Genomic DNA, 16125 nt, shown 5'->3' with positions numbered 1-16125 from the left:
GCCAGAACAGAATCATTGCCCCAGGATGGTGTTAAAACACTGTGCTGAGGTCCTTCCAGATGATATGTTAACGTGAGGTCCTTACGCACTGTGGTCATTAAAAATCCCATGGCATCTTTCACAAGGCGTGGGGTATTAACCCTTGTGTCTGGCCAAATTGCAATTTAGAATAAGGTAATTATATACGTATTATTGCAGTAATACTTAGGGGCCTTGGTGGAAATTGAGGCCCCTAGGAACTACCCACCAGTGTGTAAATACATGGTAAGAGACCAGCTTTACCCTGAGGAGCCTGGATCCTTTAGTCAACTCCACTGAGGCTCTGCAAAGTGTGCAGAGCTCCACCCGTGACCCATACAGAATTCATTTATGATCAGGGCCTGGATACATACCTGAATTCCCACTCTAGTTTCAGGCATGTAATTTTGCCTGTCCTAACGTGGTTGTGTAGTGTTGCTGTGTGCTGTTAAACAAATCCCCCATTTTACCCCAGAGGTGGCTGCACTTTATTGATGGAAAAAGTGATTCCTATACCTATAATCTGTATGCTGAGAGAGATTAAAAAATGAAAAACACTGCAATACATTTGGAAAGAATGTGCTATATAAATATCAGATTATGCAAATCTAAACTATTCGTCTTTCAAATGTTCATTTTGCCTTTTCCCTGATTATATTTTTTGAATTGCCATATTGACTTCTTGTGGCATTTCTGTCTTGTCAAACTGAAAAGAGAAATCCTTATAATTAACTTTTTATGGATTTCCATTCCCAAATAGAGCGATATTTATCTTTTTTTAATGTGTAACCATTGAGTAATATTGTAGTGGATTTTAAGTTCTTTTAAAAAAAAAAATTCCTCAAACTTGTTTTTTATAAACATTATAAGTCACTATCAAGGGCATATGCTTGAGAGAAAGGAATTGGGAAAGAAGAGGATTTTAAAGTTGCACAATTGCATTGGAAAAAAACAGAACAAGCAAATCATGTATTTCTAAAGATCCCACTGTTGTTTAATGTTATAGCAACATTCTTTCAGGAATGCTGATGATACACAGGAAATAAGTGAATAATTCTAATTGCAAAACTCTATTCGTTTGTTATATTTCAAATGTTAAGATTTAATCAGCCCTGGAGTTGTGTTAAGAATAACAGGACATTTAAAAAAAAAAACCTGACTGAAGCAATAGTGATTTATCAAAGCAGCACTCAAATTAAATAAAGATTTGGCAGGATAGGCTGGAAAGTGCATTTATGTTTTCATGTACTCTTTTTTTCCTGATGTACCCTTATTGGTTTGTTTTAATACCGGTGTTATTTACATTTCAGGGATGGGCCTGTTATGCAGGAAATTGTCCAAACCCCTACAGCTGTATTTTACATTGAAATGTTTTTTTTTTTAATGAAGTGATTGTGCAGACTTAATTTGGTAATCTATTATTACATTTATAGTTTCAGGCTGTATATGGTGTTTTTGCTTTGTATAGGATGAAAATGGGTACATATGAAGATATATACTATATATACACCTGGTTTTGTATATTAAATCTTTACATATGTTGTCCATTTTCAGAAACAAACTGATTCTTTTGCAAACTCAACTTCTCTTCTATGTTAGGGAATTCTACAGATTCACGTGTTCCCTAGGTTCATATAATAGCTGAACCAGGTTATACACCAGTCTATTTTTAGTTATGAATGAACTACGGTATATAGAATGCAGTAGGTACTGTGATTTCTTTTCAGAGGTTCTAACTCATAAAATCACTGTGCCATACACTGCAATTATAGTGGTAAACATAATCCAAGCATCGTGTTTCAAACAAAGAATTGTAATTTCCACAAAGTTAGAACTTCCCCCTCATTCTTTATAAGAAATATTATCTGTACAGTAAATCATGTAATATTAAATTAGGATAAGTTCTGTGATCTTGAAATATTCTTGAAAATGTTCATCCCTGCATATTTTTAACATGATTGTACAATTTGTGTATATTTCCCCCTCTCTTGCTGCTATTCTGCATGACATTCATGTAACACTAGAGGGCAACTGAGAGTTTTCTTTAAACTAACAAAGCTGGAGATGGTTTTAATATCAACTAAGTGTTTAAACTCAGTGAGGATTTATTTCCCTGTCTGCAAATTTCTACATATGTAACCTCTGAGTTTCCATTGACAGCAAATAATAATCCAAATAAAGTTCTTCTGAGGGAAAATATAGACAGAGTGGTTGAGAAGGCTGATTTTGCCCAAATAAGGATTTTTTGGAGACCCCATGTGTTAGATAATGATCAACTGACAGTTGGTCATGAGTTAATAATGCTGGATGCTGAAATATGCATACCATGTGGTATAAAACAGTTTTGTAGATGAAGACAAACACGGCTATAGTTAGACATCAGAAACACATGGAAATGTGTAAACTGTTTAATAGTGTTTCTGTTTAATCCACCCAGATAATTTCCTAAGAACCAACACTGACAGCAAAAGAACATTACACAACCATCTTCACAGTTAATGTTAAAACTTGCTCTATGTTACTAAAATGTAAAGAATAATATTTCACTGTATATAGGTTTTTGTTTAAGTGCTTAAGATGGGCCTGATTCTGATCTTATTTACACCTGTGTAAATTGGGAATAATTAAGCTGAACTCAGTGTGTTTACACTAGTGTAAATGAGATTACCATCAGGGCTGTTATATTTAAAACCAAACCTCTCAGGTGTTATGGTGAGGACTATGGTTACTATTTCCATTCTTGCACTCCCTGAAAAAGCTCCAGCTGGTGAAAAATACAGTTTCCCATTTGCTGAGTAACTCAGGTCACTGTGGACACATCACCCCAGTGCTCTGCCCTGCTCCAAGTCTGAATCCTCAGGAATGCAGACCCAATTCAAGGTCTCTGTTATGCTATTCAAAGCTCTAGCTACCTGAAAGATAATTTCTCATTCTGTGACCATGGCCTCTCATGACAGCTATGCTACAGGGGCTCGATAAAACTGCCAAGGGAGGCTTATGAGAATGGGACACAAACTGTAACAGGAGCTGGACCTGGACTATTGAAATCATTCCTGCAAGAGATAAGAATGACTGTGGTCCTCTCTGCTTTCTGAACTGAAAATACAAAACTAATTTCTTTGACGTGGCTCTCCCTCAATAAATATATCAACTATGAGCACACACAATGTGCAGACTCACTCATTCACTTACCCACATACATACAAACAAAACTCCTATAAACTAATGAAGATCCATCTCCTACTGGATGGGACGATACAAAGAGAGGGTGAGGGATTGTTATTTCTAACTCAGAATACTTGTTAGGTGTAGGGATACTATCGGACAGTGGTTCTCAACCTTTCCAGATTCCTGTACCCCTTTCAGGAGTCTGATTCGTCTTGTATACCCCAAGTTTCACCTCACTTAAAAACTACTTGTTTACAAAATCAGACATAAAAATACAAAAAGGTCACAGCACACTATTATGGAAAAATTGCTTACTTTCTAATTTGTACCATATAATTATAAAATAAATCAGTTGGGATATAAATACTGTACTTATATTTCAGCGTATAGTATATAGAGCAGTATAAACAAGTCATTGTCTGTATGAAATTTTAGTTTGTACTGACTTAGCTAGTGCTTTTATGCAGCCTGTCGTAAAGCTAGGCAAATATCTAGATGAGTTGATGTACCCCCAGGGTTACACATACCCCTGGTTGAGAACCACTGCTATCGTAAGAGGGTCATATACATATCTAGATATAGAAAGATTACTGGAAAGAAATGTGGGTCTGGAAAATTGCTGAAAAGAAGGCGGAATGATGGTGCCACCAGCATGAACTCACATAAATAGACACATTTTTTAGAACTCGGCTCGTAAAGCAGCTAGAGAAAAATTGTGATCATTGCGGCCCCAATAATAATTTTTCAGTTGCTCACAATGTTGCACAGTGGAGATACTGTGCACCTAGAGTAGAATGTTCACCAGTAACCCAATGACTTCAATAGGGGCAGGGTTAGGCCAAGGCTGAGCCCTTTGGAAAATCCCACCCTTGCTGTCTGGGTGCATTTTCCACCTGATTTCCTTTCGCCCTATTCATTCTAATGGAAGTTACATGTAGATCTCAAGAACGGAGTACACACCATAGTTCCTGCTAATCTCGCTGCTTGCGTCCTCATCCAATGTGAGTGTCTCTAGCAAATTATAATGACATCCCAGTGCAGTGGTAGGGTGCTGAGAAAAGGAAAGGGAGAAACTGAACCCATAGCATTCTTATGTTTAAAGTAAAGCAGTTTTACTTGCCACAGTGATGTGATACAAATGGGTAATGCAATAATGGGCTTAAATAACTTATTTGTCATTTCCACATGCGAGCAGTAAGGTGTTCATGGCTTCATAGCTCTCACTATCAATCCCAAAACCAAGGTTCCTAGAAACATTCCTTTTTACTCCTCTTGTGTGAATCTCTATGTATCTATTTAGGTTCTTATACAATGCCCATTTCTTACCTGTCTGTCAGCTCATCCAATCTGTCTAATCTTTCTATCTGTGTGGGAATGATTGGGTATGCAGCTATCTTATTATCAAGGTATGTAGGTCATGTCTTCATTGAGTAGTGCTGACTCTGCTAGAGAGCAGTTTAATGAATGCTAGTTTTTGTCAGGAATAGAAGGAAATGCTGCCAGGAAAACCTCCTTAACATGTGCTGTATGTTCTTGTTTGTCTTTTATTTTGTAAAGGTTCCTAATGAGAAGTTAGTTGCTATTGGTACATTGTGTGTTTTGCCCAGTTTGGATGAGATTAGTTGATTTACATGGGTTTGCAGTGCACTGTCACTTGTCGCTGCTGTGTTTGCAGTCCTTTTGTCTTGGCTATTACATAATCAGTTGTTCCTGTTCACCCTTTTGCCCTGGTTTTTAACACAGAATATTCTAAAGAGTCAGATTTTCTTTTGCAAGTGCTGTGATCTGCATACAGTTTTGTCTGATACCAAGTTCAGAGTCCACTGTAATTGGAGGCAACATACAGAAGTGTCCATTGAAGTTTGTGGGTGTGGAGGCTAAAAGTCAGTTTCACATTGGGGGAAAGAAAAACTTTAATGAACAAGGGTCAGATACTCTACCACAGTCCAGACATGCCCTACTTTATAATTAAGTCTGATAGCTTCTTCTTTGTGGGCTAAATCCTGCTCCCCTTCCTCACAAATGTAATCCTATTGGACTGGATGTAGGATTCAATTCAGCAAGGCTGTTAAACATGTGCTTAACTTTAAGCATGGTGACTAGTCCCAGTGAAGTCCAATAGAACTACCTACATGCTAGTTAGGTGTGTGCTTCAGTGCTTTGTTGAATCAGGGCCTTAACCTTTAATGTCCATCTTCTTGTTGTGAATATTCCAAAAACTCACCCCTTGCTTAAATACTAACATAGCGAAAAGTAAGCAAGAAGCCTTTATAGCAAAAGTTTTGAACTCTAGCCATATAGCAGAGAAGAAAATTAGTCCAAGCGCCTGATCCTGCACAGTTCAGTGCCTTCAATTTGTATTGTGTTCAGTGGAATTTGAAAACATTCAGTCTTCTGCAAAATCAGGCCCTTAATTATCTAGTATGATATGTGCAATACATCCAGTGTTTCTATTTTTAACAAAATAATTAAAATAGTCATCGACACAATGGTGGTCTTTGCTTTTTTTTAAGTCGTAGTCTGGGGAGGGGGAAAGGGAAACCCAAATTCAATCTGCAACAAGTCAAATGTCTCCATATTAATCCCCACAAAAAAGTGTCTGTTCCACTTATTTCCAAATGAGGAATGTTTTCTTTAGAGAGGCAGCAAATTGATTTTCTCCACATTGAGAATAGAATATCTCATTTCCAAAACAAAACCTTTAGAAATGGTTACACAAGTACACTCTGTATACTTATGAGTTAGAAAATTGTTCAGATGTTTAGTGCCTCTCTCAAGGATATCGAGTCCACAATAGTTTTCAGATTTATTCTGACATGTTCCATTATAAGTCCACAGTGTATATAAATTACAGAAAAGAATGAGCAAGTCCTTGGATTAGAAAAACATGAAAATAATACTTTAGTATTAAAAACTTTTGGAGACTCAGAATATGTCTATCTTGAGTCTGTGTGTGTGCGTGTGTGTGTGTGTGTGTGTGTGTGTGTGTACAGATACATACACAAATATTGACTAGTGTTTATAGCAATAGCAGTTATCCTGTTATAAAGGGAAATATTGTTCTGAAGGTTGTGTTAGAAGGGTTAATATTAATCTCTATATTGAAAAAGGTAGGAGCCGAGTCTGGCTCCCACTGAAATCAGTAGGAGTTTGCCATTGATTTCCATGGCGGGTGGGGTGGGGGGCAGGATGGGGCCCTGTATCTTGGTTTATAGAAAAGTTTCCCCAAATTAAAATGATTGAGATTTTTCTAAACTAGGGTCTGATTTTCCACCTTAGCCTGACATTTGAGCCTTTGCCTTGTGTTGTGGTCCACTTTCATTTCACCCCCATCTGCACAACGCCGTGCTGTGTGCTGACTGCTCGCCCTCTCCTCCTGACATGGGCTCAGCTCATCAGAAGCTGTGCTTTTATCAATCTGTGTGCAGTGGGTGCTGCTTCCAGGAGGCAGGAGCTAATACATGAACTTTTCAAAAATTAAATGCAAAACCTGTAACTTGGGATGTGGAACAGGGACTGGAGATGAGGTGAGAGATATAAAAAGAGAAGGCCAAGAAGAGGAGGAAGTCAAGGAGGCAGCTATGCGTCCAAAATAGCATCGGAGATAATCTAATCCTAGGCTAGCTTTTGAGACTTCACCTAAATACAGCAATATGTTCATTCTTCTCTTTTAGATACTGTAGGATGCTAGAAGCTCCCTTGTATGAGGGGTGAATGATAGGGATCCTTCTTTAGTAAGGTGGTTGGCTTTCTAGTAATTATGTTTTAAAAGGTGCAACATGTAATAATATTCTTCAGCCAAGAGCTAGGGGTTTTGCCAGGCTACTCTGTGTGTGACTGTCTGCCCCCTTCAGGCATGCTTGATCAGCCCTGGGGGTTTCTGGGATTCAAGGCTTGAGTGCATCTGAGAACTTTGCAACGTTCAGTTTTAAATCACCCCTTCAGTCCCATGCCGGATGTCCAAATCTTCCTCCTCCCCTTATTTGACTGTGGCCCTCAATATTATTACAAAGTCACTTGGTTTCTATATTGGTATGGCTAATCATCTTTGCTGTAGGCAAAAGTACCGTTGCTTCTCCTCCATTCCAATCCTTCCACAAAACAATAACAAGGAAATAAATTCCGCAAGCCGCAGGAAGCAGTATGGCACTACAAGTTAGAAGCAGAAATGCAGAACAGCTACCCCAGCACACTCCTCTTTTAAGGAAATGGTGATAGGCTTTTTTGTTCTTTTTAAGTGTTTCTGAGAAACAGTTAAGACCTAGAGGCCAGGATGAAAAGTCATATCAGGAAATAGTTATGCAGATCAGAGAGCCCTGAAAAAGTCTGGGACTTTGATCATGGGCATTACAATTGCTTAGACATTTGCTAGAATAAGTAATGTAGAGTGATCAAGAAAGGGTACATGTTTTAGGCATTACTACAGGACTGTTTACTTACATGGTTTGTTGAGCAGCCAGCAAAGTCCAAGGTTATTTTGGACTTAGCATGCGTAAGTGATCCAGGTATGACAAATGAGGTAATACATTCCACTCTCATTAAAGACTCTTGGCTGCAGCACCAATTTTGACACAATGCCAGTGTTGCTGGATCTCAACTGAGCAAAAGCCGCTTTTTCTCACCCTCCCTATAACAACACGTCTTTTATGTCAGTCAAAATACATGAATCCAGAGAACAGTATTATCACGAGGATTCAACTAGTTGGACTTGTGATTATAATCAATGTCCAAAAATATTTTAAACTGTAACACTATCCTACAAAACCCAGTCAGGCCAACACCAAGGCTGGCATGCTGCCATCCCTTTGTCTGTACCTACACTCTAGCGCGGCTGTACCCACATGGTGCCATGAGATCTCTCCAGTATCTTCGGGATGTGCTGTGAGGAAATGAAAGATTGAGAGCTTAGGTGTGTACTAGTCTGGTTTGTATAAGGCTCAGAATTTTAACATTACATAAATGTAGTACATAATCGTATCATAGCTCTGTTTCCTCAGTATATAGAGAGAAACAGTCCTTTGGTGCATAGCATTTACTGAATACATTATAATTGTTCCAAAGTTCAAATATGCTATTTAATAATTCTTAAAATCCATGGCCGGTACTTTCCCTTATGTGCAAACACGCATGGGGAGGAACAAATTAACACAATGAAGCCCATGGCTCTGTGAGGTATGAACCTGATGCTTTCTTCTTTTAGTCTGATGAACTTGCAGTGTTACAGTGGGTTGGGCCAATGGAGGTAGGGGATCTGTGGCTCCGCCTCTGACCCTGCAGTTTCCTGGCCAGACATGCAAAGGGACTTTCCCTCTGCAGTCCCCATCAGCTATTACAGTACAGCAGGGCCAGGAAGTGTGTTGTCATTGGGTGTTGGCCCAATCTGTGGCCTTCTGGGCAGGGGGGAGTAAAGGTCTCAGGGCACACAGGAATGATCATGCTGCTTTGATCAGCCTTAACTTGATGCCCCCCTTTTTCTATGGTTCTCCTGAGAACATGCTGCTAAGTGTGGCTTCTCTTACACCCTTACCAGGTCTCCTTTTTCTGAATAGTGGGAGGGAGAGAGGTGACCATGTGGAGGGAGCAGCCTGTAGTACTGTCCTCCATTTGGAGGATCCAACATATATTTTTTTCTACCATTTTGCTCCCCTATGCACTGCACCCTCATAAGGATGTGGAAGGAGGCAGAGCACAGGGCCACATATATTTCACTCACGGTAACAGGAACTTTGGAGCTTTGATGTGTATCATAACAGTCTGTGGCAGTTCTATTAGAAGTCAGCTTTGGGCCTAACAGACGCTGGGCCAAATTTTTAGGTGAAGTCAATGAAGCTATGCCAGTTTACACCATCAGATAATTTGGCCCTCTTTTGTTGTGCCACATATAATATGGGGCAATTGTAGTCTGTCTATGTAATAAAAACTCTTGTGGCATTTGTTGTGATTTATTTTCTAAAGCTATATAATGTTCAGCCAAAGTCTGGAAGGAGGTGGGCTAGCTAGAAGGACAGAATGTTTAAATCTTATTTTCAAGATACCAAGAGCTAGTTAGTCGTGATAAGGACTAACTCCTAATTTTCTTTTTAAAACGTGGTTTTGTGTGCATTTTGGACAGAGGAAAAAAGTGTCAGAAATTTATGAACATAACGTTTCCTTTTGCACCGATAAACTTACCAAGAGCTGAATTGTGCGATGTTTCTTTTGTTTGATTGTCATTATGGAAGGAGTTTGCCAGTGCAGCACAAAAAGTGGATGGGTATGGCTCCGGAAGATGGGGGATGTGACTATAGAGAGCTTCTCGTCAGGAGCCTCTACTGGCAGGACCCCAGTAGAGACTCTGGTGGGAATGAAAACCATCTCCCTTCCTAACATTAACTCCAAAGGAAGGAGAAAGCAATAAGTGGAGATGAATGTCCCCTGGAGTGCATTCCTTCTCCACTCAATGGCAAGGAGATAAGTAGTCCACATTCTCTGCTTCCCCACCCCAGAGTCAGTGAATGACTTGCTGTCTTTTTGTTTCCTGCCATGTGGCAAAATTTTTGATCACGTGAGTTAAGTATCCATGATCTTCCCATAGGCACTGACCTCTGATATCAAACTGCGTGAAATACTCTCTCGCAATCTGTGTGTATGATTTTTACTGTGCTGCCAAATCTCATCCCGCCTCACACACAGGAAAAAAGTGTTCCCATCTCTGAGCAGATCCCTATAAATAATTTCTTCTGAGAATTTACAGCTAAAGTGGCAATAAGCTGTTTTCCTGTATGGGGAGAGTTGTCAAGGGATGGTTGTCATCATGGCTTGTGTAACTGTTGACATTCATGCTATTTCCATTTCATGCTTTTTCATCTAATCAGGAATACAGGACTTTACTACCAGGAAGTAGTGAACTGAAAAACAAGATCATTCATACTATACATATACCATTTACTTTGTCAGTAATTTCTTATACTTCCCTTTTATTGTTTTACTATTACAAATATTTGTGTTTGAATTAGACCTTTCTTCATCTGCACCTCTTGCTTGATTCTGCAGTGTAGTCATAATCCTGTGTCCATGGCATCAGACTTCTGGCCAGTGTTATGACTTCATTGCATGACCAAGTAGGAAGAGCAGATGGGTTGTGAGGGAGAAAATCAGATTTTAAGAAACAATGGTCTGGTTCTCCACTCAGTTAATGAAATCACACTGCTGCAAAATGGCATAACAGAGTGATGAATTAGGCCCCCTTTCTCTCTGTTAATTTAGCAAAAGTGGCCAGCAAAATTATTAAATGCATGTGAAAGTAATAGATCTAAGGTGTTAAAACTTTTGCCATGGGTACTTTACTTCATCTGTGTGGCCATTGCCCATTAGCACACCAGTGAAATCTATGGAATGTTAGCTCATGCCTGCTACAGTTTGCAGCACAGTTGGGTGTGTTTTACCTGGACATACCTGAAATATCTGGCAGACCTTGGCAGTTGAAGTAGCATTCTCCAGTGCAGTCTTTCCCTGCTCTGTTTTAGATTCCTGTCTGAGTCACAATTGTAACTGTGAAGGTAACTTCTTTTTATATATACACGTTTTGTAAGTGAATTTAATCCTCTTGATGAACTACTAAACTTGAAATAAACTTTAATCTTGAAGACCAGGGTCCACTTTTAAGCACATGAGTAATCTCATTGACTTCAGTGGGGGGTACTCACATGCATAAAAGAAAGGCATATGCTTAAGTACCTTGCTGAATCAAGGCCTAAACAAGCAGGTTCGAACCTTTCATATTGTGAGCAGGTGCTATGCAAGTTTTACCACACAGCACTGTCAATGCACATGCATCCTGAACTTCAGCACATCTATTTTCCTAATGCCTGACCCTGTGTAGCAGAGATCTCCAGTGGTATGGAATTGTTGATGGGAATGAGAATGACCTGATGGAATACATTTTATTTGTAACTGAAGTTTGAATTGGATTCCAAGTGTGCAGAAGCTAAGGGCTTTAAGTAGGGTGACCAGATGTCCCAATTTTATAGGGACAGTCCTGATATTTGGGGCTTTGTCTTATATAGGTGCCTATAACCCCCCACCCCCGTCCCGATTTTTCACACTTGCTATCCGGTCACCCTAGCTTTAAGAAAGAATCTGCCTAGATCCCAATTTGAAAATCTCACAACTTAGTACAGTGACGTTGAAACTTAGTACAGAGCTGAAACTAAAGCCCTTGGATTTGGGCTGTGTGTTCAGGGTTCATTGTGGTGTGCACTTCCTGAGAGGTTCCAAGCACCTTTCAGCCCTTAAGATATATTACACCATACTGATGCGTGTGCGCTGCACTCTGCCAAGGGTTCGAGTGGCATTTCAGTGTCTGAGTTTGCTCCCTTCCCTTAGCTAAAGGAGGAGAGAATAACACACAGCCAGGTAGATAAAGAGGAATATGTTGTAAAGTTTACAGCAAAAATGGGCTTTATTTAAACTGATAGTATTTCAAGCCTCCCAGATTCATTTTTGGACAGAAGGCAGGTCACATTGATTAGAATGGTCACAAATAAGTGCCATCAGTTTTCTTTAACTATTTGTTCAAAGTTTCACTTTCATTTGTTTTGCTCGTGTTGACTTCTGTGACCACTCAAGTTATCAGATCTCACTGGCATAAATATTTGCAGAAAGTAAATTTCAAAACCATGTGCGCGAGTATTCCCAGAAACCAAATTTCCCATTCACATATATACGTGAGTATTCATGCCAAAATTTCTCATCCAGTCAGGGATCAGGAAAAAAAATTGTGTGAATTATCTGATCAGTCACAACCAGCTAACACATCTTAAATATCCAATTCTCTCAGAAAACTGTTCATAATCAAACTGCAGAGTATTTTTAAAATCTGCAATAGAAATAACTATGAATAAACAACTTCAAGGAAATAGCAGTTTGCTCATGAACATGCCACAAGCCGAAAAGGAGGCTAAATTAGTCAAATACATGATTTGTTATGAATTATTCGCTCAGCTTCAGTCAATTATCACTGCTCAAGAGCACAAAATGGATATATTTGAAATTTAAACAGTGTTAGAACAATATCTTTATCTGTAATGGATTTGGGAGCAAAAGTTAATGTATATGTTCCAAGTGTGAATGGAAATATTTCAAATATTTTCTTTTATGGAGTGGATCTTAGAGGCAAATGCCTTCTCCTAAGCCATCAGAATGAAAGGCTATTGTCAGTATTAATTTATATTGACGCTTTTCCGTTACTTGTGTATTTGAATTAGATGTAAAATGCTAGTATGTCATATGTGAGGTAGTTCTAGAGCATTCTAGAAAGAGCCATTTTTCTGCTGTGACTCCGTAGCAACTGAAACAATGCAAAAAAACTGATTTTATAACAGTTTTGTTTAACTCCTGCCATTTAATCTTCCAATTCAAACTGTATTTATATGCAAGCTCAGTATACCTGGAATTTTAGTAACAAATGCTTTTTTTTTGCGTTTAAAGCTTTTAACAAAACATTAGGAGTGTTTTTAGTGTGAAACAAAGTACAACGCTAAAACTCAGGATAAAAAATGTGTTTGAAAGACATCAAGCCTTGAACTAGTCCTGCTTGTTTCTTTCTTTCTTTCTTTCTAAATAAATAAATAAATAAATAAATAAATAAAAAGTGGTTCAAATAAAACTATATTGGGCTAAAATTCATCCCTGTAATTCTAATTACTTCAATAGAATTGTGCCAGGGATTAATTTGATCCATTAATTCTACAGTTGTCATTAACATTTTAGTGCTTGTGCCAAGTTGTTATAATTTGAGGAAACTTTTTTTTTTTTTTACACAGTGTCTTTTAAACAAGATATTAACACCTTGGCTGAAGACTATGTGTAGCTTAGGATTTGTAGAACTCAATATGATGTCCCAACAGTATACAAGAAGTCAGGATCAGCAAAACAATTAAGATGAAAACACAAGCTACAGTTATAAATAAGGTGGGATAGTAAGGCACTAACTGGCAGCCTGGCAGCAAAAGCTGAAGTCCAGCGAGTTCATCCCACACTCTGTGCTAGTCACTCATCTGTGTTTATATGAGTAATGGAGTAGCTGGGGGAGGGGATTTGTAAGCACAGAGCAAATACTCTTAGAGCTCATTTTGTGTAAGACTGACATCCACACCAAGTCGAGACTTCCAGGGATGTAGTGTGCAGTCACATGCTGTAGCATTTATGAGTACAGATATAAATCTGACAGATGTTTGTCGACTGGAATGGGTAATAATTTCTTTATCTTTTTGTTTGATTTTGCATGTTAGCCTCGGAGGACAATTTCAGCATTGCTTTCTCTGGTACTTTTCAATAAGCAGAATGTGCTTCAGAGGATGTTTTACAGTGTGTCAGTACTGAAACAAAAAAAGGATGTTTTTTGGACTTCTCGTTTTAAACCTAGGACTGCTATCTTTTTTTTTTTCTTTTCCTAAACAGACCAAAAATGACACTGTTATTCAAAGTATAAAATCAAAGTAGCACCCTTTATTGTGTTTGCAAACTGATTAAAATGTAAAATGTCCTGAAATCACTGGCTTACTGTGTAACAAATGTAAGATTAGAAACAATTAGAAGACACTCAAGAGGTTTGTGGTGTTTAGATTTCTGACATTGTTATAATCATCCCTTGAAGTAATGAAAACAATGGTTACCTAGAAATTAAAGGTTTAAAGCAAATTATCTTCTCCAGTATAGTCATTAGTTAATGATTGTTTATCATTTTTAATGTTGCTGGAGTTGTCTAGTGACTTAGACTGATTTAAATTTGAAAGCATATGCAGGACGTTTTTAATATTGAACAAAGCATCTGCTTTGCCTTTTATTTCTGTATGTGGGTTATAAGGGGTCTTGTGCTATAACAATTGAAAGAGAAGTTTGATATTTTTTTCTCTTGTATGACCTATATACTAGTTTTCTAAATATAGCTCAGAATGGCCAGGCTTTATTCAGTATGGTATTTCATAGCTATCTTACCAAAACATCTTAAGTATTGGATAAAACTGGAAGTCATTCATTTTAATTTAGATGTATTGTATCTAACAATTATGTTTTATGAAACCATCAATCAATTATGTTAATACTTTTGTACTTCTAGAAATAGTTCGGGGTTTTTTCTTAACGAAAGAACTTTGATAGGAATAACATATTGTATTAAAACTCATTATATTTGTTGGGAATTTTAAGATTTCAAAACTCTTCTGAATGACCGATATTTTCAAATATTTAAAACACCACTTAGTACTTACACTTTGGATAAAATAGATTCATCATGCTGATTAATGCAAAGTTCTGTATCGATGTTCTATTTTGGTCTTCTGATACCATGCAGAAATACTTGCACTTTCTGGAAGTGTTCTTTGGAGCCAAATGCTTGACTTTATATTAATTAGATATGTTAAAATATAACATATACACCTTGAGAGATATGATAGAGAAATGTATAGTACAGTATATCAAGATGTAACCCATAGAGGATGAGAACCTCATAATGAGCTTTTTTATAGATAGATGTGTACATATCTGTGACTGATTTTATTGGAATGATTTATTATGCTTTCAGCTGTTAAAAATCCTGTATAAGAGAATATGCTCAAATTGTTCTCAATTAATTTTCAGCGCCAAATCTTAAAGGCAGACCACGCAAAAAGAAGCCATGCCCACAGAGAAGAGATTCATTAAATGGTGTTAAAGATTCCAACAATAATTCTGAAAGCAAAGCTGTTGCCAAGGTAAATCTTTTAGCAGTATTCTCTTAACTACACTTTTTTTTAAGATACAGTCCTCTTTGTTGTCTAATAGACTGTTTCAAATTTAGAGTATAATTTTTTCATATAAATAAGTGCAGATTCTTTTCAAGAAGTTGTATTTTTTACTTTAGACTGCCTCCACTTTAGAAGTTACTAACAGCAATAATCACCCAGAACCTAATTATTCAAAATCTAAGGCTATGGGCTGGCTGGGAAAAGGGCAGTAATTAAGCTTTTATGGCATCTAGTGCTAGTTTTCACCTTCTGTGACACACAAAATAGTTTGTGACAGTATCTTCATATTAAAAATAAACCAGTAGGGCCATTCTCACCATTACAGTGTAATTCTAAATATACATTTGAAGATAAACAGAGTCTGAAATGAGAGCTGTCTCTAAATAATGATTTCCAAGAAGCAAAAAAAGTCCATTAGAGGAGAAATGTTAAGGTTCTGATTTAAAAGGAAGGCAAAGAAGGAAATTCAGAATGAAAGCAAAAAGTCTGGACTGGATCTTTAACACATGCTGTTGTGCCTAGACATTCCAGGGGTCTTTGAATAGTATATGTTCTTACATAGTGAACTATATTGGCTGCGGTACCTAGCTACACATCGTGAGTGAAGGTTGTACTGTCAGTCTGTAATTTTAGGCTTAACTCTTAGGCTTTTGTGGGTTTCAGTCCATCTGCTAACATTATTTTAAAACTAATTTTCTGTAGATTAATTTACTTTGTATTTTGTTCGGTGTGTGTGTGTTTGTGTGGTTTAAATATGAGTTTGGTTTTCTCTTAAAAAAAATAATTTGCACTAAAGGCTCCTTCAAGACATTTATGGCAAGTTAAATTTGAGAGCAAATTGTCAGGGCCAAGTTGTAAGATGCAAAGACAGAAAGTTAGAGAGGGACATACCAATAGGCTCGTACTTATTGCAGCACAAATTCTGTCACTATGATACTCTAAATATTGACCAAGTAGTTGTGCGTAGATTTAATTTCCATGCCAACTCCTTGAATTTTACATTTCAGCAAATTCTATGGATGTGCATCTGAAAGGAATTCCCATTGTTGTGAATCTCTCTTTGGGAAATACAGTGAACCTCTACAGAGCCATCCAAATTCTTTTTTGTTTTACATGCTTCATGTCCTGGGGAGATTACGGGGTTAAAGAGGTCAAGTGAAAGTATTGTATTCTC

General features: G+C 37.7%; 1 protein-coding gene across 2 annotated transcripts in view; it reads left to right on the top strand.

The window, feature by feature from the left end:
- The window catches only part of ARID5B (AT-rich interaction domain 5B), a 149032-nt gene that overhangs the window by 90490 nt on the left and 42417 nt on the right, over positions 1-16125 (top strand). Inside the window, exons 1-2 of one of the 2 annotated variants that reach the window (XM_024209659.2) lie at positions 13309-13416; positions 14806-14918. In XM_024209659.2, coding sequence (XP_024065427.2) covers positions 13413-13416; positions 14806-14918 — 117 coding nt within the window. In that variant the 5' untranslated portion in view covers positions 13309-13412. Of the gene's footprint in view, positions 1-13308; positions 13417-14805; positions 14919-16125 lie in introns of those variants that run through there. The other variant, XM_024209651.2, reaches the window with a different exon arrangement.

The sequence above is a fragment of the Terrapene carolina genome, unplaced genomic scaffold (genome assembly GCF_002925995.2).
Source record: "Terrapene carolina triunguis isolate 2854851 unplaced genomic scaffold, T_m_triunguis-2.0 Scaffold95, whole genome shotgun sequence".
In the NCBI taxonomy this organism is placed as follows: Eukaryota; Metazoa; Chordata; order Testudines; family Emydidae; genus Terrapene; species Terrapene triunguis.
This window is presented reverse-complemented; position numbering and strand designations above follow the sequence as displayed.